The sequence below is a fragment of the Mizuhopecten yessoensis genome, unplaced genomic scaffold (genome assembly GCF_002113885.1).
Source record: "Mizuhopecten yessoensis strain PY_sf001 unplaced genomic scaffold, ASM211388v2 scaffold11175, whole genome shotgun sequence".
In the NCBI taxonomy this organism is placed as follows: domain Eukaryota; kingdom Metazoa; phylum Mollusca; class Bivalvia; order Pectinida; family Pectinidae; genus Mizuhopecten; species Mizuhopecten yessoensis.
In genome coordinates, this window is record NW_018408917.1 from 634,918 (window position 1) to 662,693 (window position 27,776).

A 27,776-nucleotide genomic window follows, 5' to 3' on the forward strand; every position below is an offset into this window, starting at 1 on the left:
AGGTACCATTCGTACTGACGTAATCCTACTTTATAACATTGTATATGTACGAGGTACCATTCGTACTGACGTAATCCTACTTTATAACATTGTATATGTACGACACATCTGATATATAGATATCAGTCAGAAATTACAAATAGCTGTGTCAGTGTAGTAAACACGGAACAAACAAATGGAATATTCCATTATGAGATCAACACGAGGGGCCAGTCTATATGTGTGTGGTGTTAACAGGTGTACAGAAGTGAAGAGTGGGGTGTATTGGGGTGGAACAATTTGGTGTGCATAGTGCGAGGATAATGTGTTGGTAATATTTTAAGTAAGGATGTATATAGGTGGGCGTGTGGGTATTAAAACGAGTAAGGACAGTAATGTTCATATCTATAGGAACTATACAACAGTAGAGAAGCAAACTTTGAAGACGCAAAAACCCGTATACACCGTAATAAAAAAATAACAACAGAACAGGTTGATAAGATGGAGGTTATTTTAAGTAAATAAGAATGTTTAAATTCTGATATGGGACACACTAAACCACCTGGTCTAGACGGTTTTACAGTAGAAGTGTATAAAATGTTCTTCAATGAATTCCATGAAGCTCTTATACATTCTCTTAACAAAGCGTTAGAGGTAGGACAAATACAAATGTATTACATTTTGTTTCCCAGAGACGAGGCTTAATTTATTGTATCCCAAAAGACGGAAAGATGATTCGACACTCTGTCCTGAAGACGACGAACAATTCCTGAAGGAAACATTTGTTACTAAAGATATATTTGCTGAATGTTCTGGATTAAGATTAAATTTAGGAAAACCCCATGTAGTTTGGCTAGGGGCAAAGCGGGGTTGTGGGGAAGAATACTTGAAGAAAAGAATACATTTTAGAATCACATAGGAAAATGTAACCTTGGTATCACATATGATCTGGTTTGGTTTAGTTTGGTTTGGTATTGTTTTACCTCCTATCAACAGCTGTGGTCATTTAAGGACGGCCTCCCCTGTGTGCAAGATGCATGCGTGTGTGTTTTGGGAAGCTGCGATATGTTAGTGTTTGTCTCCTTGTGATAGCGCGGAACTGATGCCGACTTTATAGTGCTACCTTACTGAAGCATTTTACAAATGTACTATGAAAAGTATGTTTTCTATTTGTAATTCTTCCTTGCTCAGCAAAAGAAGCAAATTCTTATCTAAACTAGAAAAAATGCTTAATATACTATAATCATTTAGTACGTATGTCATGTACATGTATGTTTTGCTATTCTATTCTATAATATGCTCTGCTATATATGTAGGTATGCCATATATACTATGCTAAGCTATGCCATGTATGTGTATGTATGTATACTTTGCTATGAGATGTATGCATGCTATGATTTGCTGTTATATGTATGCTATTATATGTATGCATGTATGATATACTATGTGTGTATGTATGCTATTATATGTATATATATATACGCTATTATATGTATGCATGTATGCTGTTATATGTATGTATGTATGTATGCTGTTATATGCAAGTATGTATGTATGATGTTATATGTTTGTATGCTATTTTAAGTATGTATGTTATTTTATGTATGTATACTATTACTATATATATGTATGCACGTTTGCTGTTATATGTATGCATGTAACTTGTTATATGTTTGCATGTATGCTGTTATATATATACATGTATGCTATTATATGTATATATGTATGATATTATATGTATGTATGTATGTTTTATATGTATGCATGTATGCTGTTATATGTATGTATGCTGTTATATGTATACATGTATGCATGTATGCTATTATATGCAAGTATGTATGTTTGCTGTTATATGTATGTATTTTATTATATGTATTATGTTATTTTATGTATGCATTTATGCTATTATATATATGTATGCTGTTATATGTATGCAAGTATGCTATTATATGTATGCATGTTTGCTGTTATATGTATCTATAATATATGTATGCACGATAGTATGTGTATGCATGCTATGCCAAGTATTATATATGTTTGCTATTATATGTATTTATGATATAATATGTATGTACGATATCACATGCATGCATGCTATGATTTGCTATGCTATGCCTAGTATGTATGCTTTGTATGTATATATTTGCTTTAAAATGCATCCTTCTATCCAGTTGGTCTGCCATTATAAAATGTACCTGAACATTTCGTGCGTAACAGGATGTCAATGTGTGTCTGGAGTGAATAAAACTTGAAATCTTGAAACTACCGAAGACACCCAGCAGTACAGTCCGCCCGTTCACATTATACTGATAACGGGCGAACCAGTCGAGCAGGAGTAGAAACTACCACTTTAACAGACTATGGTATGTCTCGGCAAGGAGACAGAACCCAAAGCCTCCCTCAAAGGGGCGAACGCTCAACCAAATGCCAAAAGTGAGGCATTGTCAAGGGAGACATTAGGAAGAGGAAACATATATGATCTGAATCAGGAGGATGTTACATTACAAAACTTTGAAGAAAAATTTGAAGCTGTTAAAAACTATTAAATGACTGGTCATTTAGAAATTCTAGTTACATAGAAAAAGTCACATTTTAAGTCTTCATAAGCGTTTGATTTCAATTTGTTGAGAAATCAACAATGATTTTTCCAGACCACCAACAGTTTCTCATACATACCTATCAAATTTTAGTGACTGTTTCAAAATTTTAAAGTCAACCCGATGTTTCAGGATGGAACAGACATTTAGACTATATTTCGATATATCTACATGTACCCCGTCTTTCAATGTGGGAGATAACGGAAGTGTCCAGAGAAAATCTACGTTGTCGGGCGGGTGACGGGGATCGAATAATTGATTAAGAAGAGCGCGCTATCCACTGTGCCACCCCAACCGCATCCTCGATATCCAGAGATTGCGCTCACTTTCGCTCTCTACAGAGATATTATTTAAATCACAACTTTAAATGGTGTCTTACCGACTTTGGATACAGCTTTTCTTGTGTTATTCTGAAACAGCAAATATCAGAGAAAGCAAAGCTACGCTCCTTTCAGATTGGCTTTTTTCTATTGAAGTAGACTTTGTATTTGCGAACATGTCCTTATTTTTCATTCTATATTTGTATTACTATTTTTTACTTTAAGACATCTTCAAGAAAATACATACCATTTATGTTCATGCTGGCAGGCATAACGGTGAAACAGTCACTAGAAAAACGATGTAAGGAAGTACTTTCTAATGTAAGTATGTGAAAAGAATGGCAAAAGTGTTCCAAAGATATGTAAAAATTCAACAAAGGGTAAAAGTATCTATAAAACCTCAAACTATGTAACACGCTTTCCTATTATTCTGAAAATATTGGACTTAAACCGTGAAAGATTAACTTTTCATTTCATCTCAATTGCACTCTTTCAATAAAGGCAGTCAAACGGATAAGTAATATTTACCTATTTCGCCCACTATTGGAGCCTCTACAACTCAAACACCGTTGTAAGTGAATAATTTTCATCATAACAGTTTTTATTTTACCAAAGAAACGTGTGTTTCAAATAAGTATTAAATCTATTTTGCCAAATATTTCCTTTAAACAATTACTGTTACTACTTATAACACGTTGAAACTAATTATAGTGTTACATTGTTCGATCTATTTATAGCGAAGCTTTACACGTTTACATGTACGGGAAAATCTTTTTCTCCAAAAAAACTTTAAACTAATATTTGAGATTAAAATGTCTTGAAAGTCATCGAAGCTTTTTTGGTTTATTTGGTTCAACATCTCAATAGCAAAGGTCGTATTAAGACGGAAGCAGTAGGAACGAAAATAATACAGGTCCAAAGTGTTGCAATGAGGGGAGCAAACAGTTATTTGTATTTATTCTTTAATATGATATATGGAAGATAACCCCGAATCGACGCGCTTCACGATCACTTGGAATAAAGCAGGCCGATTTTTGTCCCGAACCTGCACATGGTCATACAATGGGTTCTTGACCTTTCAGGGTGTAGTAGACAGTCAGCATCACAATCTGCCCTGATAAGATTGGCAATGTTGAGTAACTGTTAATAAACTATTATATCACAGATAACAGCACCAACATGAACAGATAAACAGACCACAGCCGTGTACTATATGTCGAGAGAGTAGAATTCCTTAGCGTTGTTACGTAACACCTTCGTCCTATCCTGGTCTGATAACGTGACGATTAGCTTGTCAAACAACTCGTACACATCGTTAAATGAGGCCGAAGCCAGAGTACAGACTGGCCAATCTGATCCAAACATCACTCTGTCCACACCAAAACACGACAAGATGTGCTGAAATAAAACAATTTATAATAAACAATACATTTAAAACATCATTATTTTCTGTACAGGACCACATCAATATATAGATATATCGAATATACAATAAGATCGATTTAAAAAAAGTCTCAAAGCTTTTATAAGAAAGTGTTTTCAAAACGAAGGTAAATCGCGCCAATATTGTGTTTCACAATTCCAGCCAAGAAATAAGTTAATCAGTCATTTTTTGTAGAAACTGAATACTTCTTCGCTTAGTAACTGGTCCTAAATCATCATGACAAAAACCTAGAGAAAAAATGGCGTCCTCTTTAAACACTATTGGAGGATGGCATGATGAAAAAGACAAACTCATCAACAAATGGAACAACAAATTTCAAAACATCTATATTGTTCAATAACTGATCAAACTTCTTATGTCAACATTCTGAATCAGCACTTGTCAAAGATTGGAAAAATCGTTTTTCTATTTATCTTTTTCATCATTAGCAATTTGAAAAATGTTTCACGACTACCTGTATAGGTGCTCAATTGTATTTGTTTCTTTACTTTGATACACATTCAAAATTTAATATAAATTATAGAAAATGAAAAATTAGAACTTTGGGAATGTAATTACATTACCTTAACGTACGGTACGAAATCATCAGGTTGCCACAGATTCCAGTCAGCCTCTGTTACAAGGCCGGATCTGGAAGTGAAGGCCATGTGTGGCGTTACAATAGGTCACGCATTTGTCAGTCTACGTCAGTGTAACAGTACGTCGTATTCGTGTCACAATATGTTTTGTTAAGTAAGTCCCAGGTAGACATGCAAAATATTGAAGATATGGTTAGAATAATTGCGAGTGTTACACAAGTTGACGTTTAGCTAAATTAGACACAGATATAGGTATATGCATTCACATATACATTAGCGATAGTTTTGAAATAATGACATATTGGATCACAATAAGTCAGATTTAATTATATATCAAATACAGGGTAAAATAATGCACATATAGTCAGTTTTGTTACAGGATCGGATCTGAGTATGAAGGTCATATAGGGTTACAATTTGTCAAAAATATGTAACAAAAAGTGACTTGTTATAAACGTTATAATAAGGCTCTGGTAGAGTTGCAACATATAGCAGATACATTGTAGGAAAAAAGTTAAGCCAAAGAGATTTAACAAGAAGTCAAAGATGAATATGCAAAAGGTCACATATACAATGTATTGTCACATAAAAATTCAGACAAGTCACATATACAATGTATTGTCACATAAAAATCAGACAAGTCACATATGCAATGTATTGTCACACAAAAATCAGACAAGTCACATATACAATGTATTGTCACATAAAAATCAGACAAGTCACATATACAATGTATTGTCACATAAAAATCACAAAAGATCTTACAGTAAGTCATATCTATGGTGACATTACGTCATATATAGGCTAAGATAAATCAAGGTCTTTACTATAAGCCACATACATGAAAAGTGTTATAAAAAGTCAAAGTGAGGGTTATAATCATTTTAACATATATTGTTAAAGAGTAACAGAAATCGTTATACACTTTGTAATAATTAATCGAAAACTCCTGTATAGAGTAACAATAAGCCACATATTTGCTAAACGTCATGTGTTGGTCATAATAAAACAAGGGTAACTCACTGAGAGCGCTATACCTTGGTACAGTTATTGAAATATGAATAATAATGTAACCAGTCAATAAGCCACATATCGGGAAACCAATTAATATAAACCTTTAACTTGGTTGATTAAATGTTGATGAGGAAAGACTAACCGAGATACTGAAGAGGTAACACGTTTCAAAAGATTGACTTACATTTTGCAGTATATATTTTCACTTTGCTTGGCTATTGCGGCCATGTCCAATTTCCATTGGTCTATGTTCTGGTCTTTGATGTACGGTTTGGCAATATGATCAACCACCATCTTAAGTCTGAAATCGAAATTTAAAAAAATATATCCATGTCGTTTGCCAAATAAACTAAAATCTGAACATTCGGATGCGTTTTTTTCGAGAGACATTTGCTGGTCCTTTCAAACATATGTTAAAGAGAATAAGAATGTAATACACAATGTTGCTCTGTCTAAATTTTGTCTGTTGTTTCTATGGGTATATCAAAACTTGATACCATATAACAGTATTATAAACCTGTTATAATGGCTGTATTAAATGATCTTCGTTAGGCGCAGGATACGATAATCAATGGCTTCCTGCAACCAAAAAACGTCTTTAGCTAAATAAAGCGATGTTTTATAGCGGTAAAGGATCAACCTTATCATAGAACATATCCAGGCATTATGTTTGAAAGTTGCTTTCGAAGTTCCTGTTGTACTCAAGGCCATCAACAAAGGCGGCTTTTATAGCTAAAGATGATTTCCCATAGACTTCTAACAACTGTACGTACATTTTACCTTACTTATACCTTCACATTTTCAAATTAGTTAACCAAGCTTTCGGTATGGGTGCCTATTTGTTTGTGAACATAAACAAATCATGAAGATTGGACTGCGAACAGTGTCAAACATACAATATTTACTGGGACATCCGAGACTAATCAAAACACATTGCAGGTGCTGTACCTGTACAAGTGAGGGACCAAGGAACGTAACTCACCTTGGGAATTTAGCCACAACCCGCGGTATGTATGTAAGGAGATGCGGCCTACAAAGGAAACGGTGAAAATAAGGTTAGTAACGATGGCCTACATCATGCATCAACGATGACCTACATAATGTTGTAGCAGACGTAACGTCATTCTGTTGCGTTTTTTTGTTTTGTTTCTAACAACAGAGTATTCATGGTATGACACCGCAGGTTGGTGTGTGCTTTATATTGGTAATGGTAAAATATATTGTGAAAATAAATCACTGATATTGTTTATCATAATTTTTAACATACAAAACTATTTCTCGACCTTTTGTGCGAGGTGGGAATTTTGCTTTTGCTGTGAACATACGTAAAGTACAAATGCTATCCAACGTTTTATACCCTTTTGTAGGAAAACGCGAAAAATTGAAGAAAAACATACTTGAACATTATCTGGAAATAGTCGTATGTATTATATATTTCGTAAAATAAATATATTCCCGTTAATGTTTCAGGAGGGTTAGCGTACAAATCAAAATATATCCTCCAAGAGACAAAAATATTAGTTTGCATAATTACCTCAGAAGCAGGTCAAATGTCAGACCGAGTTCGTCTAAGACAGCCAGACCCTTATGTACGTCATCACGTGTGATCCATGTGGGGTCTTCCATATCAAGTATGTGTCGCACACCCTTAAAAACCGGGTTCTTACATAGGTCTGTTAGGGTTTCACGTACCTATTGACAATACAAGTATTTAATTGTCAAGAAATTTTAAGAAGAAAGAAAACTAGCAATGTCCAAGGTTCTGTATATAATTCGGATTTTAACATACAAAACAAGAAAAACACTTTTTTCTTAATATTCAAGAATAAATTTTGTAAAGCTTTTCTCATCTTAAAACGTATATTATTGACTCTTGTCTTCGGGATCTAGAGAGTTTGCTATTTGATTTTGAAATAACATCATCTTTGAAGCAATAGTTTCCAGACTTTATATATTTTGCCAAATGGGAAAGATGTGTTGTCCAATAAGAAAGACTGAAAGTTACATTTGGGTCCGTTAGATCAACACCAGCAACAACGCCTTTAATTTCCGGATGTGACGTCGCCTGCTCCATAACCCATTCTGGGGAAGACAATTGTCATACACTTCAGCCTTTTTAGCAGTTGTGAGCTATTTGTTACAAATATTATCCTTATTAAGTAATGTTTCACAACATACATGTAGTGTTATGTTTTCAATGAAAGACGTCATTAAATAAGAAATAACAATTGAAATCCCATATAATATCGCTTGATAAATGCTACATTATCTTGTATGCATGTATAAATATTAAACACCACAATACAGCAAGATCATGATTGAAATCGGAAACGTTTGGTATATCAATATACGGAAATATTATTGATAACGAGGACTCCGTTAAGTATGACATGCACAGTTCTGTTGAATGTCCACGTCCAGGCAAGACAAAAAGGAAAAGACACTGGACTACTCTTGTATATAAATACATGTACCACAACTTACTTGCTTCGTCTGGATTTCCATTTAGACACTGTACAAACACTCCATATTTGACCGGAGTATCCTTCAGATTGTTCACGTATTCCCCTGCCGTAACTCTCCGAAATATAGGACCTTCCTCCAAAGTTGGCCATGGATATTTAAACTTCTGCAAGTCCCAAATATCTAAAATAACAAACAGTTTTGATATTGTAATAATCTTTTTGTGATTTAACATCTGTCGAACGAAGATGCAGTTTGCACGCGCATGTTCGGGTAAAGAGATCTGCTGTTTAATCCCGCTGCATGTCGGAAAGGCAAATAATGGGGGCCCCAGCAGAATTGCGGTGGTGTCTCCTTTGTACCCGTCTTCATAAAACTTTAGCTGTTGCGTGGACTTTAAACCCCTAACAAACAAAATTATCAGTTACTCATCAGGCTGCTTATGACTAATTATGAAATGATGAGACTGCTTGAGACACCCCGTAATGAGAGACTGCTTGTGACACCCCGTAATGATGAGACTGCTTGAGACACCCCGTAATGAGAGACTGCCTGAGACACCCCGTAATGATGAGACTGCTTGAGACACCCCCTAAGGACAGACTGCTTGAGACACCCCGTAAAGACGAGACTGCTTGAGACACCCCGTAATTATGAGACTGCTTGAGACACCCCGTAAGGACGAAACTGCTCGAGACACCACGTAATGATGAGACTGCTTGAGACCCCCCGTAATGAGAGACTGCTTGTGACCCCCCGTAATGATGAGACTGCTTGAGACACCCCCTAAGGACAGACTGCTTGAGACACCCCGTAAAGACGAGACTGCTTGAGACACCCCGTAATGCCGAGACTGCTTGAGACCCCACGTAATGATGAGACTGCTTGAGACACCCCCTAATGACAGACTGCTTGAGACACCCCGTAATGACAGACTGCTTGAGACACCCCGTAATGACGAGACTGCTTGAGACACCACGTAATGATTAGACTGCTTGAGACACCCCGTAATGAGAGACTGATTGAGACACCCCGTAATGATGAGACTGCTTGAGACCCCCCGTAATGAGAGACTGCTTGAGACCCCCCGTAATGATGAGACTGCTGGAGACACCCCGTAATGATGAGACTTCTTGAGACACCCCGTAATGAGAGACTGCTTGAGATACCCCGTAATGATGAGACTGCTTGAGACACCCCCTAATGACAGACTGCTTGAGACCCCCCGTAATGACAGACTGCTTGAGACACCCCGTAATGAGGAGACTGCTTGAGACACCACGTAATGATGAGACTGCTTGAGACCCCCCGTAATGAGAGACTGATTGAGACACCTCGTAATGATGAGACTGCTTGAGACACCCCGTAATGATGAGACTTCTTGAGACACCCCGTAATGAGAGACTGCTTGAGACACTCCGTAATGATGAGACTGCTTGAGACACCCCGTAATGACAGACTGCTTGAGACACCCCGTAATGACGAGACTGCTTGAGACCCCCCGTAATGAGAGACTGCTTGAGACCCCCCGTAATGATGAGACTGCTGGAGACACCCCGTAATGATGAGACTTCTTGAGACACCCCGTAATGAGAGACTGCTTGAGATACCCCGTAATGATGAGACTGCTTGAGACACCCCGTAATGCGAGACTGCTTGAGACACCCCGTAATGCGAGACTGCTTGAGACACCCCGTAATGAGAGACTGCTTGGGACACCCCGTAATGACGAGACTGCTTGAGACACCACGTAATGATGAGACTGTTTGAGACCCCCCGTAATGAGAGACTGCTTGAGACTTGCCGTAATGACGAGACTGCTTGAGCCACCCCGTAATGACGAGACTGCTTGAGACACCACGTAATGATGAGCCTGCTTGAGACACCCCGTAATGAGAGACTGCTTGTGACACCCCGTAGTGATGAGACTGCTTGAGACACCCCGTAATGAGAGGCTGCTTGAGACACCCCGTAATGATGAGACTACTGGAGACACCCCGTAATGATGAGACAGCTTGAGACACCCCGTAATGAGAGACTGCTTGAGATACCCCGTAATGATGAGACTGCTTGAGACACCCCGAAATGATGAGACTGCTTGAGACGACCCGTAATGAGAGACTGCTTGAGAAACCCCGTAATGATGAGACTGCTTGAGACACCCCCTAATGACAGACTGCTTGAGACCCCCCGTAATGACAGACTGCTTGAGACACCCCGTAATGACGAGACTGATTGAGACACCCCGTAATGATGAGACTGCTTGAGACGACCCGTAATGAGAGACTGCTTGAGACACCCCGTAATGACGAGACTGCATGAGACACCACGTAATGATGAGACTGCTTGAGACCCCCCCTAATGACAGACTGCTTGAGACACCCCGTAATGAGAGACTGATTGAGACACCCCGTAATGATGAGCCTGCTTGAGACACCCCGTAATGAGAGACTGCTTTAGACACCCCGTAATGATGAGACTGCTTGAGACACCCCGAAATGATGAGACTGCTTGAGACGACCCGTAATGAGAGACTGCTTGAGAAACCCCGTAATGATGAGACTGCTTGAGACACCCCGTAATGATAAGACTGCTTGAGACACCCCGTAATGAGAGACTGATTGAGACCCCTCGTAATGATGAGACTGCTTGAGACACCCCGTAATGCGAGACTGCTTGAGACACCCCGTAATGCGAGACTGCTTGAGACACCCCGTAATACGAGACTGCTTGAGACACCCCGTAATGAGAGACTGATTGAGACCCCTCGTAATGATGAGACTGCTTGAGACACCCCGTAATGAGAGACTGCTTGAGACTTGCCGTAATGACGAGACTGCTTGAGACACCCCGTAATGACGAGACTGCTTGAGACACCACGTAATGATGAGACTGCTTGAGACACCCCGTAATGGGAGACTGCTTGAGACACCCCGTCATGATGAGACTGCTTGAGACACCCCGTAATGAGAGACTGCTTTAGACACCCCGTAATGATGAGACTGCTTGAGACACCCCGTAATGATGAACCTGCTTGAGACACCCCGTAATGAGAGACTGCTTTAGACACCCCGTAATGATGAGACTGCTTGAGACACCCCGTAATGAGAGACTGCTTGAAACACCCCGTAATGATGAGACTGCTTGTGTGGATTTATTATTCTTGAGACTGATTGTGACAAAAACGTCATTTACTGAACTTAGCTGTTGATACGACGTTAAACAAAATCAAACTAAACCTTCCCTTTTTATTATCCTCTGTACAGAGAGTGCCTCATTTTTCCGACATTAAATCAATGGGTGAATAAGACAGGGATACTTTTGCATATTAGGCATTCATCTGTGATTGAACTGATAATTTAATAAAACTGCCACAGCAGCTATTATTTGAAATATTAATAAATACATTGATCATATTGTAAATATGCTAGATTAATTGATACTGAAGAGAAACTCGTCGCAATATTGATCAGACGGAGTACATGTACGAATGTGTGTGGTGTAGTAACACCCATTGATTTTATTATTCAAAGTGACAAAAATCAATAAAACCACCTTATTCAATATCTAGTATTCAGATTTAAGACTGAAAAGTATTTGGAACTAGAGCCTCTATTTCTAAACAAGGAAAATGAAGAATTTTTAGCACACGGACTCCTTTGGGCCCTGCCCCCTACAGTCCTTGGGGGTGGGGCTGGCTGAAAATGTTCAAAGTACCAAACTGTCAACTCAAGGTTATAATTCCAATCAAGTTATCAACATGTAATATCCAAAGTATCATTTGCCAATATAAACCATAATAAACCCCCCCCCCCCCTCCCCAGGGGTAAACGTAAGACCCTAGGATCATATAATTCACAATTTTGGAAGTGCACCTTATAAAACCCTTCCATCTATGAAGAGTATTTAATTCTACCATATCTGGGTCTTGAGAAGTCGATTTTTGAAATTTTCGTCAGTTCGATCCTTTTTGGCCCCACCCTTCAGCCCTTGGGGGTCAGTCAGGGCTGATTTGTGCATATCATCAAAATGCTATCCAATACTGATAATGCTAACAAAGTTTGAATTAATTCGCATGGAAATTAAACAAATGCTGGTCCAACATTAGCCCCTGAAATTGGTTCAGGGGTTTTGGAGAAAACGTTGGAAATGTAAATTGTTTACGACGACGGACGAAAGTTCTTGTTCTTTATTAACTTTAAGTCTTGCGACTTATCAGTGTAAACATATATTAAACAGGATATGTACATATGTACAAAAAGCCACATTGGTCACAGGAGAATGAACAATACACACATACAAACTGTCATATATCTGATCGGCGCTTATTTGCCCCTATCAGATACTTTCCAAGATTACATAATTCTTTAATATTCTGTGTATTGAGTAATTGAACAAGCTTATATACACTAGGGTTATTTCTATAGTAACATTTTAAATACTTCCTTCTTAAATCTGTATATCTTGTGCAAACTAAAACAAAATGAAACTCGTCTTGAGTTAAACCGTTTTGAGTTATACTTTCTTAGATATTCTAACATATTTCCCTGATGAAGCATGTATTCACGCTTTAACTTAATTTCAATTTTTGTATAACAGCTCTTACATCGGATGAGGTTTTCCCGATTTTCAGATGATTTACATAAATTAAAAGTAGAGAGAGCAATCTTGTATTCTCTGAACCTTTGCTTACATTGATAATTGAACCAAGGCTTATCTTCTGTCACCGTTTTCTTATCTCTTACATGTTCTGTTACAGTTTTACAACAATAAGGAGATACTCATTTTTTTTTACATATTCTGAAAACTTATTTACAACGTTATTGATACCCCCTTCGCTAAGATCCGAGTCATTACATATATCTAATAAGTCAGCAGAATTAACTAGCAGTGTTTCTTTGATCGACTGTTTTTCGTTCTCATTTCATTTAAAGGTAGTTCTATACGGTTTAGGCTCTACGTTAATATGTTCTTGTACGGCGGGAAACAACAATGGCAATGAGAATGATACTGGAGAGTGGTCAGAAAAATGATTAAAAACTCCAGACTCAAACTGTGCTATGGTCTTTAACATAGTACCAGGGACTAAATCATAATCAATAAGACTGGCTCCATTGTTACTGAAAAATGTATAATGACCATTACCATCACCAGCATGTCTGCCATTCAAAATTTTAAGACCACTTGTTTTGCAAAGAGACAAAAGTTGCCTTCCGAATTGGTTAACATATAGGTCCATATTTGCCCTTTTACAAACATTGGAATCAGGAAGGTATTCGAATATATGGGTTGAAAATTCACTGACTTGATCAAAGGCAATATAATCCTCAGATAAACCAGTACGGCTGTTGAAGTCACCTATAGCTAAAACGTCACCATACTCTTTATATTTACTTACAGTTACCTCTAGCAATATAAACAAATCTAAATCATTCCTTTCAAAATACGTGCTATTCACGGGCGGGAAATAATTAACAGCTAAGTAGATATCCCTTCTAGCCGGATATGACAATTTGACTACACTGATGCTATCTGTAACAGTTTCAACAACTCGACATTTTTCAGCTATACAAGATTTGATATATATTACAATACCCCCTCCACGTCCGTGGAGTCTAGGTATGATATGATCAGTATACCCTATCATAGATATGTCATCCTCACTACTAATCCAGCTTCGTATAAACATGCAATCTCATATTTACATAAAATGTTCCAAAAATCTCGATCATTCAGTTTATCAACAAGTGATCTGCAAACATTCCATGATAGAACGTTAACAGTAGAGAGCTCACTCTCCTCATCATCCTATACAGACTTAAGGGTAGTTTCACCTGATGACACAGGTGAGGAAGATGGCGAGAAACGGGCGAGCGCCTTGGGGACTCAGCGTTGCTGTTGAAGCGCGAACGTTTTGTCGGTTGGGCATGCGCACCAGGAGACCCATTTGACGGACTTTGAGCAATGTCACTATAAGTTCTGATCTGTCGCGGGTTGCTATTCTTCGCTCTGACGTCACTACTTACCAAAGGCCCCGTGTACAACTTGCCGTCCACTATGAGCTTGTCTCTGACAAGCTTGACCTTATGGTGTTTGGCTTTTAGGTCTTTATATGTTGGGTAAAGTTGTCTTCGTTTTTGTTTAACTTCTGAAGGGAATTGTTCATTGATATAGAACGAAGTTCCTGCTAACATACCTGACCGCTTCAACACGTAGGATCTGTCATTGTTGTAGATGAAGCGAGCGACGATTGACCTTCTTTTTCCATGAATGAACTTTCCAAATCGATGAACATTACCAAGCTCAATATGGTGCTGGATTTTCAATTCTACGTGTAGAAACTCTCGGAGAAGTGATTCTGTATTCTCGGTGGGTGACTCCAATAAACCACTGAACACCAGGTTGTTCTTCATAGAGCGCCACCTTAAATCTGTTACACTCCGTTTTAATTCATCTTTATCAGATTTCAACTCATTCACTAGTTTTTCGAGACTTTCAAAGTTCCCTTTTATAGGCGTATGTGTGTGGACTGCTCTTTTCAGCCTCTGTAATTCATCCCCTTGCTTTTTTGATACATTCTTCACCTCATCATACATATCACTAATTACTCTGCAGCTTTGCTCCAAATCTTGACCCTTGACCTTTAATATATTAACTTCATTTTCCAAATTCCCTACTTTGAGAGATAACGAGTTCATCGTACGTTGTACTTGGTTTAACTTTTCACTGATTGGACCGATCGCAATATATAGGTCACCTGAGATTTCTCAGGTGACCTATATATTGCGATCGCCACAATAGCTATGTATGTATTGATTTTGTAAATAGTTTTGATATATTATGTCTAAGCGAGACAAAAACTGACGACTTAGATGTTATTGATTTACCTGGTTTTGTAATTAAAATGAAGAATCGTTTTCAATTTAGAAAAACGAAAGCTGGCGGAATAACACTGGCTTTTAAGTGTGGTTTAGAAAACTGTATAAATACTTTAGAAAGTGACAGCAAGTATGTAAGCTGGTTTAAGGTTAATGGTAACGTCTGCCATTGTGATGAAGATTTGCTGTTTGGTATAGTGTATATACCACCTGAAAATTCTAAATACCATTTAGGTGATCCATATTCAGAACTTGAAAATGAGTACCTACATTTCTCAACCAATAGTAATTATGTATGTCTTTTAGGCGATTTTAATGCACGAACATCAAAGGCAAATGATTTTATAGATGTACATGAAATAGGAAACAATGATGACTTTACAGCTGAGATTCTAAATGACGCACAGAATACTAGTGTTTTTAATGAATTTACTTTCCCAAAATATAGATCAAGTTGTGATGATAAAAAGAATAATTCCGGGAACCGACTCCTAGATTTTTGTAAGTACAATGACCTTTTTATTTGTAATGGTCGAACTGGCCGCGACAAAAGTATTGGTAAGCTTACGTGCAAAAACGCGAGTGTGGTTGATTATGTATTATGTTCATCTAGACTTGTTAAAAATGTACATGAATTTGATATTTTAGACTTTAATTCCTTATTATCTGATGTACATTGTCCAATTTCATTAACTTTACAATTTAATAACAGTTTAAACACATGTGTAACAAATAACCAAATCCCACAATCTGGAGAAAGAATTAACCAATGGAAAACAGAGAAAACACATGATTACATTAATAATATTGATGATGATTTAGTAAAGGATATTACTGAAATGATTGACAATTGTACAGATCCATATGTATTGAATGTTGACGAACTTGTTGATCATTGTAGTAATATTTTATTACATGCTGCTAAAAAAACACTTGGCACAAAACCCTATACTGTTAGTAAGCGTGAGAAGTCAGTCGCCCCCAAGAAACCTTGGTTTGATTTTAATTGTCGAAATGCTAGAAAAAAATACCGCCTATGTAAAGGACAGTATAGACGGCATAGAAACGAGTATTTTCACAATAAATATAAAGAATCTGAAAAAGTTTATAAAAATATAATGGATAAAAGTATTAAAACGTTCAGACATGATATCAGAAAAAAATTGAAGGTAATGAAAAGTAAAAATCCAAGGGATTATTGGAAGCTTTTGAAATCTGGTGGTGAAAGAAAACCAAAACGAACAATACCTATAGACGAATTTCTAAATTTTTACAAAGACCTTAATACATGTGATGATGATGATGAAAACGGTACTGATGTGCCTGTGGATATTGTTAATCCCACTAATGAGTTTTTAAACTGTGATATAACAAAGGATGAGGTAAAAAGAGCTATTAGGTCGTTGAAAAATAACAAAACATGCTCTGATGACAATATTATGAATGAATATATCAAACATTCTGTTACGAAAATGACTGATTTGTATGTCAAAGTGTTTAATATTATTTTCAATAGTGGGAAATTCCCATCAAAATGGCTGACCGGTACTATTGTTCCTATTTTTAAAAATAAAGGTTCACCTATGGAACCTAAAAATTATAGACCAATTACGATTGTTAGTTGTTTAGGGAAGTTGTTCACTAGTATATTAAATGAAAGACTACAGAAATACTCAGAGGAGGTAAGCTTGATATGTGAAAATCAGACAGGGTTTCGTAAAAATTATTCAACTATTGATAACATTTTTGTACTTTACTCTTTGATAAATTTGACTCAGATGATGAAAAGTAAATTATACTGTGTATTTTTTGACTTCGAAAAAGCCTTTGATAAAGTATGGCGCAATGGCTTGTGGAATAAGATGTTAATGAGCGGTATTAATGGGAAAATGTTAACAATTATTTTTAACATGTATCAAGGCATTAAGTCAAATATATCTTTTAATGGTGAATGTTCTGGTTATTTTCCATGTGAAAATGGTTTGAGACAAGGAGAAAATCTATCTCCCTTTTTATTCAGTCTGTACTTGAACGATCTAGAAGAGTTTATGGTCCAAAATAACGTTCAGGGTTTGACAAACCTTAGTACTAAATTAGAAAATAATCTACATGTATACATAAAGCTTTTTATTTTACTATATGCTGATGATACACTACTTTTCTCGGACTGTCCAGTTGACTTGCAACTACAATTAAATGTATTCAGTGAATACTGTAAACAGTGGAAATTAAAGGTTAATATAGGAAAAACCAAATGTATAGTGTTTAGTAAAGGACGCAAAAACAATAGAAATGTATTTTTATTTAATAATGAGGCGATCGAGTTAGTGGACAATTTTACCTATTTGGGTACGGCATTTAATCGAACTGGTTCATTCAATGAAACGAAAAAATACAATATTAAAAAGGCTACTATAGCAATGTATGACGTTATAAAGAAAGGTAGACTACATAATTTATCAGTTCATTGTATATATGATTTATTTAACAAGATTGTAAAACCCATACTGTTGTATGGTTGTGAAGTTTGGGGTCTTTCTGACCTTAAGGTAATTGAACGTGTACATTTAAAGTTCTGTAAATTATTACTAGGGTTAAAAAGTAGCACCCCTAATTATATGGTATATGGAGAACTAGGTACTAGTCCACTTGAAATAACAATAAAAACAAGAATAATATCATATTGGTCACAATTGACTCATTCTAAAGGAAACAAAATTAATATTATATTGTATAAATTTCTTTGCCATCAACATAATGTTGATGATAAACCGGTTCCATATATAAGTTTTATTAAACGTATTTTAAATGAATGTGGTATGAGTTACCTATGGAATGTCCAATATACTTCAGAATGTAATATCACATGGCTAAAGCATGTTATTAAACAAAGATTGTACGACCAGTATTTACAGAAATGGCAGAGTGATGTTCACACTTCATCAAAAGCTACATGTTATAGGATTTTTAAAAATAATTGTCATTTTGAAAATTACTTAGATATTTTAAGTGATAAGGATAGAGTTACATTTTGTAAATTTAAGACTACTAATCACAAATTCATTGTTGAAACCGGCAGATGGCATAATATAGAGTATAATGAAAGAAAATGTCCACACTGTAACAGTCAGCAAATTGGTGACGAATTCCATTACTTGCTTGAGTGTCCGTCACTATCTGGGTTTCGAATTTTATACATAGACAAATATTTTTGGACGAGACCAAATGTAATTAAGTTTAATGAATTGATGAATACTACTAATATAAAAACACTGAAGAAACTTTGTACTTTTATTAGAATAATTAATAACAGTATTTGACCTCCTCGATATAAATGTGTATATATTATAAAACAGTACTGTGTACTACCGACTACGAACACTACAATTACTATATATTATATTGTAAATATGTTTCTCTATACATTGTATTGTGAAAGAGAATAAAGTTGAATTGAATTGAATTGAGCCTGTATGGAGTGTTCTCAATTCCCCCACTTTTTAGAGAACAAAGAAAAGTGTTGATATAGGAAGACAATGGCAAACCAATTATAGTCTGTTTCATACTTACCCTACAGGTAACTTACCTGTGTGAAAGTTACCTGTCTGACTTAACCATTCTTACTAGGTATTTAGGCAACTTATTAAATGTTATAATCTTAAAGAAAGATTCATTTTAGAATTATTTTTATTATTATTTTAATAATATGTTTAAAGTACAAAATTATCATAAAATAAAATAACACATTTCATCTTATTATATGTCATATCAGCAGCACAAGGACTACAGAATGGATATAATTAATATTGAAATATTTAAAATTAACATTTGCTATTAAAAATTAAAAAAATTTATATGATGTATTATTAAATTATATATAATCAGCTTCCAGCTTAAATAGAACACCACTCTTCTAGATAGAAGCGTTAACCACAGGTAAAAACACAGGTAAATACAGATAAATACTGCCAATACTACTCAGAAACGGACTATAATCCTTCTAACAACATTCTTCACCCCATGTTATTTTTAAAAGCGGGGGAACTGATCAACCCTGAGAACAAGCCCTATGTATGATATTTTAAAGAAAGGTAGAATACTGAATTTGTCTATCAAATGTATTTAATTATCTTTTAAATAAAATAATAAAACCTATCTTGCTGTATGGATGTGATGTCTGGGTTACACAAACACTCAGATTTTGGAACGTTTTCATTTAAAATTCTGTAAATTTAGATGAGTTCAAAAAAAAGTACGCCAAATTGTACGGTTTATGGTGAACTCGGCACATGTACCCTTTTAATTGAAATACAAACTAGAATGATTAGTTATTGCACGGACTCAGATCTAATTCAGTGGTTATTGATTAAGAATGTTACAGTCCAAAGAGAGTAAATTGAATATTGTTTTGTATAATATGTAATATCATGTTTATAATAATGAAAACAAATGAATTCCCTACTTGAAATTTGTACAAAGTATTTTTAATGAATGTGGTCTTACATATATATGGAATTCCAAGTTTTTTGGAACATAGTGACTCTCTATGGATTAAACTTGTTACACAATAAATATTAAATGACCAGTTTTTACAAAAGTGGAGTAATGAAATTTTTAATTCCTCTTAGTCTGTGTGTTACAGAACATATGAATATAATTGTAATTTTGAAAATTATCTAGAAATGTTGAATGAAAATGAACTAATTGTATTGTGTTAATTTAGACCTAGTAATCATAAGTTTATAGTGGAAACTGGAAGATGGAATGATGTTGATTACCAAAACAGAAAATGCACATATTGCCATACCCAAGACATTGGTGACGAATTTCACTACTTGTTAAAATGTCCCTTTCTGTAGACTGTCCCGTTCTGTCTACAGAAAGGAAGTTATATTTAAACAAATACTACTAGCTAATGTTCTCAGAACTTAGGAATACAAACAATGTTAAAATTTATGCAAATTTATCAAAATTTTGTTTAAAAAGTATCATGATTTGTCCTCCATCTGTATTACATTTGATAATGTATACTGTTGTAAATATGTTTTCTCTGTACATTCGTAGTAATCTTGTAAACAGAAATAAAGTTAAAAGTTGAAACAACGGCAAGTCAATTATATACTGTTTCATAAAAGCTGCATTTCACCTGTGAATACCCGATATTTACCTGTGTTTTAAACAACACATTCTCTCAGATATTTTTGCCATAGCAGGTCCAATTCAACCATTAAAGGCTCAATTTTACCGTTTTCAGTGGTAGCATCTTTTTAACAAAAGTAAGCATTGAAAAGTGTTTCCTTATATTCTATATTTTTTTAAACTTATTCTGTGTACTCATTTTAAAAATCTTAAAAAACTTAAACTGAAAAAAAATGAGGTTACATACAGGTCCAGTAAACTCTGGCAACTGAGCTATATAACTGTATAGAAATACAATATTTATATCGACCTATTCAGAATTGGTCTTTTGAGGTTTTTTCATGTTATTTTCTTTTTAAAAGAAAACGACACAAAGTAAATAGAAGACCTTATCAATATTTTGTTATAAAATACATCCAACAAAAGTAGCGAAAAAATGAAAATTTACAGTTATGAATATTAACAATATTCCTCTAGTGACTTTGCTTTATTTCTATAAAAACTACAAAAATATAGCTGAATACAGGTATAAATTATAGGTGTATACAGCTAAGGGTGGGGCAGATACAGCTAAGGGTGGGGCAGACACACCTCCCCTGTGGGATACCATTCTATTTAATTTCATAAACATGAAGAATCGCTTTTAGTAAATGAATGCTTATGAACTTGGTTCCTTCTTATGAATATCCCCTCTTTTAATTTCAATTTTAAGTTAATTTATTTTTTCTGTGATTCCTCATTTTTTACTACGATCACACTATCACTAATCCGTATATGTGTGAGGTACAATTGTATACTTCTTAATTTGTTTTTTGTTAAAAAAACCCATTAACTTAGATACTTATAAGTGTATTGTTAAATTATAATTAACTGTGCTACATACGGTATCTTTTTATGTGATTTACATGTGGAACCCTACATGGATAAGCTTATTAATTTTATCAAGAACATATTTAATATGAAAAATATACATGTTTACACAAATAAAAATGTATATGTAAGTACATGTATTACATGGTAAAGCATGTACTTAGATATACATTTTGTTTTGTTATCACATGTAAGTTTTTACAGGTAGATTTACCTGTTGGATCTCAGTCCCCTATAGGTAAATTAACTGTGCTACATACGGTATCTTTTTATGTGATTTACATGTGGAACACTACATGGATAAGCTTATTAATTTTATCAAGAACATATTTAATATGAAAAATATACATGTTTACACAAATAAAAATGTATATGTAAGTACATGTATTACATGGTAAAGCATGTACTTAGATATACATTTTGTTTTGTTATCACATGTAAGTTTTTACAGGTAGATTAACCTGTTGGATCTCAGTCCCCTATAGGTAAATTAAAAATGTTGGCACTCGGAGATACACCCAGTGTAGGCTCTTCAGTGAGTGTGACGGCCCATTTCATAAAAGCACACATACGATACATGTACATATCCGGCTTGAAATACTCGGTAATTGTATTGTTCCAAAAACGCCGGAAAAGACCAATTGTAAACATTCCGACATAATACACGTTTAGCTGATTGCGGATTCAAGATAGATAATTTTATCTTCCACTCAATCACATACTTAATGCAGCAATATACACGATTACATAACATGGGACGCCGAGCGTAATTTTGTCGTATAACCCTTTCACCATAGGAAACTTTAGTAGATTCTACCATACATTTATCTGGATGAGTCCATTATGGTTTATAGTGGTGAAAGGTTAAAGGGGCATCACGTGAAAAGCCATTTTTTTAAATGAATGTATGTATTGTATGCACTTCCACTTATGTTATGTTATGTTATGCACACGTTTTTACAAATTTATCACAGCCTTCTCCCGTCATACATTTACAATTAAATGTGAACAATGATAATAGGCATAAACATAAAGTATATATATATAAATATATATTGAATTTAGTCCCGGAATGTGACATCTGTACGGGGCTAAACACCTTTCTTCAACCATGGGACAAACCTTTCTGTAAAAAGGAATATTCACGAGACGAATATCCCTTTTCAAATGTTTTCATAAAGTGCATATATGCAATGACAACCTACACGCGTATAAAAAAGAGAAATGTTTGTGATTTTTTTTTATTACATTGTACAACTCAATATCTTTGACCAATTTTTTTTCTATACCATGCATACAAATTTATGTATACACTCTTTCCCACTTTCACTGTCTCCATACGCTAACACTTTGTAAGTCATATTAGCCATCACACACACTAACCTGTATGGCAAAACCACTAAGTGTACATGTAGAATATGTGTCGTATTGAGCAACTTGATAATTATATTTTTTCAATACTTTTCATAGATTAAAGCATTCTTGTCAATAGACCCTTTTTTATGTTGAGCAAACTTTTCTTTAATCATTTCATTTTTGGCTGAAACAGAAGCCGTAGTTATCGGCAGCACGCGTCATTTTTACAACGTAAACAAATATTTACTTCCCCTGTTTTCAATACGTATTCCGATTCTATCTGAAGTCGAAAATTATTTCTTTATATAGAAAAGGTTGTTACATGATCATACATTCTAAGTCAACATCATATGAAAACATGAACTATTGAAATATTACGATTTAAAAGAAAATGTTACGCGATACTTTTTACTAGAAGTAGGTTCTCCTTCCTCAGTTATTCATCCTGGCCCATCATTTTGACATTTTTAATCTAGCTGCGATAATGTAGCTTTCTGACGACGAGAGAATTGTTCTTTATATAATTAAATCATACCATTTTACTGAACCCGGTAATATTTTAAATTATGTAAATCTAAAAGCGCACATATCTCATTTGACACCGACCACGAGTACCGACAGAGACAGAATACGCCGTGGCTATCACAACAGTAAACCCTTGGAGGGCCTCATGACAAAATCAAACTAACCAGTCACTTATCCCTTCCTTTCGCATAAACCACTGTATAATTATAGAAACACAAAGTAAAACTCTCTCCGATACATGCCCATTGACATATTAAACTATGTTCACCCGTATTCAAACTCAGACAAAGATACTTTAATAGTTTTAGATATTTACAGCGCTAGCATTTCTGTCGATTCCATTTCAGCTTAACCGGCTATCCGGAAGAATACATGCAGCGTACTAACTGCTAGGGCAGTTATTTTCTCCTTTGAATACTTCCCACCTGTAATAATGATTCCGTAACGTACTCCTTGCGCTATCTTTTGACCATTCGGCAACTTTTCGCCTAGTAGCTGACACTCCGAAAGGATTCCTTTATCAACATCTAATAGACAATTTTTCTTTGCAATCATATTTAATCAAACCAATTGATAATTCATATAAAAAGACTTTAGCTCGCTTTAGACTTAGCTCTCATAATTTAAATATTGAACAGGGAAGATATAGAAACCTTACCAGAGATCAAAGATTCTGTAACTTATGTAACTCTAATGATATTGAAGACGAATTTCATTTTATATTAAAGTGTAACTTTTATAACGACTTAGGGCGCGAGTTTATTAAGCCTTTTTATTACAAACGACCAAGTGTTTTCAAATTGATACAGTTATTTACTACTCAAAACATTAAGGAATTAAATAAATTAGGAAAATTCCTGTTTTTAAGTTTAAAACGTCGTAATAACACTGTATAATATTTTATCTCATTTTTCATGTAAATGTTCATTTCAGTATACCATATTTATAAGATATTTGTATTATGTGTATATAGTGTAAAAAAAAAAGGTGATTGTGCCCGTTCATTTCCTTTCCTATGTGAAATAAAGTATATGGTAAATTAATCATAATTAACAACTTCGAAACATCGACGAGTATTTTCTATATCGTAATATCACTGTCACTAACGTCAGGTGTAACATCGTATTTATTACACTATGGTAGTGTATTTTATTTGGGTTTTTTTACTGTTCTACTAGAGAGTATTTATTCGTGACATATGTGCGATATAATGTATGTAGCTATATTAATCCAGTTATCATTACCTGTAACGTACGTCATTGAAAGTTATACTATTGTTATGCTTGCACTGTATCGGATCCTTACGATGTTGGTGTATTGCAGTGTAAAATGCTGTCTCTTATTATATGTCATTTTGAAGTACTGCAAGATTAATGAATATTATTGTATACATGTATCATTGTAAATTTGTAATATACTGTACTATTTGTATGTCTACTCTCCGATGTGTGTTACACAAGGAATAAAACAATCTGAATCTGACACGGTATAACACTTTTCTTTGGCTTACTTCACACGGCCAGTCATTTTGTTTACAAAGAAATGGTGTGCAATGCGCATGCGCTAGTAGAGGAAAATCCCTGAACAAAACGTTGGTCAGACAGGTAGAAATACCGATGATTATCTTAAATTAAATCATTTTTATGAATCTATTTCAGCCTAAATCCGATCGTTTTACAAAATTTAATAGCGAATTCCATGGCGCGCGGAAATCTCCCTGGACACTCATTCCTCCCAACCAGGCATCTTTATCGACGTATTTCGGTACTTTCGGGTATGGTGGACCTTGAATTTTACACACAGCTAGGCCGTGCAAACAATTATTAATCAGAAGAAGAAAAAATTAGGGTGACCACTACTGCTTCGTCTATAAATAGATCCTTTTTGGCCAGCTTCGGAATACTATATGATGTAGTGTATATAAAATATGATATGAAGATAAAGGAAAAGTTTGAGTATGCAGTAAATTTCTTTCCGTTAAATCAGTCTTCAAAAGTATAATATTTAGTAATACGTACGAAAGTGGCTATCCACATAATCCTCACGCCCCTTGTAATTCCCGGTGGCCATATTTGTTTTGCTCTCTGGGGGCGTTACGTAACTTTATGCAAATGAACCAGGGTTTTAATCATATGACTTCCGATACACGTACACACAATCTAGCTTGCCATGTCTCATAACTGAAATATTCACATTGATAGTAAAGTCTTATAACAACGATTTTGTAACAGTTGGGTGGAATTCATTAGACACCGTGCACGTCTCTGTAGTTGCATGCTTGTAGCTACAAAAGAATGGGGACGAGTCTATAAGCCCGGGAGGCCCGTGAATCATCTACTTCGATTGGATCGATCACACGTGTGTAGCCGGAGACGATCTAATAATAATACTACAGTAATACTAATTGTGTTTAACGTTCTGTACATGGTCAACAACAAATATAAGCTATGTAGACACTGATTAGAGAACAAATATTGTCTTTCGTTGTGGCGAAAACGAGCCGTATTAGCTGGTTGACGAGCGACAATACGTATGCACTATTTTCATTGGGTAAAGTAAGACGACCAGTATGACCTGTCGCCTTGACCTTTTTCCTCTTGTAAGGTAATCTGAACCCGGAACAATAAATGATCCGAAGATAAACTAGAGCTAGGTCAGTGTGACATTTCAGCCGCTCACCGCTTTAGAATGGTTTGTTTTAAGAACATTTAAACAAAGTCAGCGCAGGTAATGTACATGTTTGTTTTTTATAGATTTCATAATTCGGGAGTTTATTTTTTTGTAGCAAAACATTTTTTATCCACATCGGCCATCTCGTCTTCAAATCTTCAGCCTCAGGAATGATTCTCAATTGTTGCTTTTTTTTTTTTCTCACTTTTGTGCTTCTTCTACATCTTATAACCAAACAAAAACATTGGTCCGTTTCCTGCCACCTGACTGACCCTAAACAAAATTTGTCATTCTAGATTGTTGTTTTTTAATCTCACAAACCCTATTATTACAGATTTCGATCCTGCCTGGAATTTAGAATATACCCAAAATCAACATGCGGGCGACAACATAAAATTACTGAAATAAATATGCTCTTTTTTCAATAAAACATCAATTAAAATATTCTACCGACTCTATCAGTATTTTTTAGTCATGTAGTAGGAATAAGTTGTTTATTTTTTATTGCCTTTCTTATTCCGATGCATGCATTTATTACTTAATCACAAATAAGTTAAAAAAAAATGGTCATCTGATAAAAAAAAAAAAAAAAAATCCACGTCAAATTAAGGACTTGACTACAATGTAAGTTAGAAGAGTTATCGCCCTTACACCAACTTTGATTATATATTGTACGACACAATATGTGAAAAATTATTCAAGACAAAATACATTGGTGTGAGAGGTGTTTGAAGAGAAAGCACATCTTTGTTTAATTACTGGTGGTTGTCACGTCGATCTAAGCACTGCAGACAAATTGCGTTGCCATTTACCAACAGTATGTGGCGGTACTTCAACCTTTGTTTTTAGATACATGTCCTCATTTAAATTACCAAGAACTTGATTAACCTGGAAACTCCACAGATCGGAAATAAATGAAAATGCTTTAATCTCGGGTGGTTAAAGAACTCGAATCAAGCATTCTTCTGACCTCAACGGTTCTTGTAGAACGCCACAGCAGACTTTCAAATGTCGGACTGTATGCAAGACAAAGGAGGCCAAGAGTGGCGTAAAAAGTAGTATTTTAAGTTCAACCTCATGTGGATTCATGCGCAAAAAGTATATGAGACCAATCCAAACAATTCCTTTATCAATGTTATCACAATATGGAAACTATTATAGACACCGACTTACTGGAGAGTGTTCTTTGTCCACTATACACGTACATGTACATAGTTAATACAATATCCTCATATAGTTTGCAATTCACACAAGAACGTACCTTATACGAATTTATTTTCCAACACAATAATCCATTTCAATGTGTACATTGCCCGTTTACTATGATACACGTTGCCATACATTTTGCCATTCAGTGAAGTACGGTACTCATACACTATTTTAATATCAGTGAAGTGTGGCACGAATGCTTTTTGTTGAAACAATCTCACGATTATCTGTCAAGCTTGACCTATGTCCATGACCTTTGCGAGCACACACCTGTACTATAGGGTGTTCAGATACGAGACAAGTGTCTTTTACACCGTCGATACCTGTACTTCGAAAACACGACAACCTTAGGTAAAAAGGACGCCATTCTATTCAATATCAAAAACAAGTTTTAACTGTTGTCAGCGTGGCAACTGTAATCGCACTATCCATATAAAGATACTATTAAATTGGTATATATCGATTGCTTGCTTATAGTCAAGTTAGTTAAGTGTTATCTGAACTTTAGGCCATTGACCCATCAGTATACAATACATATTATACACAAATCATGGACAATGTACAGAGAATGAAGACAATCATATTCCATCATAGATGCATTTTCCTAGTATAAACAATTCTTTAATTTAATGGACACTCAATAACTGAACGGCTTTAAACACAGATGGTTTTTTCCAATAATAGTTTTTGATAAAACGTGATCTGACATTTTGGAATTTAGAACAGACTAATAA

At 35.1% G+C, this 27,776-nt stretch overlaps 1 protein-coding gene across 1 annotated transcript; it reads right to left on the reverse strand.

Annotated features, from left to right (window-relative positions):
* Positions 1-3,725: 3,725 nt before the first annotated feature.
* On the reverse strand, positions 3,726-25,286 carry LOC110467504 (uncharacterized protein y4mH-like). Its single transcript, XM_021524708.1, has 8 exons — positions 25,182-25,286; positions 8,417-8,578; positions 7,938-8,014; positions 7,467-7,624; positions 6,915-6,962; positions 6,117-6,233; positions 4,904-4,970; positions 3,726-4,294 (listed from the first exon to the last, which is right to left on the reverse strand). Exons 1-8 carry the CDS (start codon positions 25,231-25,233, stop codon positions 4,106-4,108), a joined length of 870 nt encoding a protein of 289 aa, XP_021380383.1. The 5' UTR covers positions 25,234-25,286; the 3' UTR covers positions 3,726-4,105.
* Between the last annotated feature and the right edge of the window lie 2,490 nt (positions 25,287-27,776).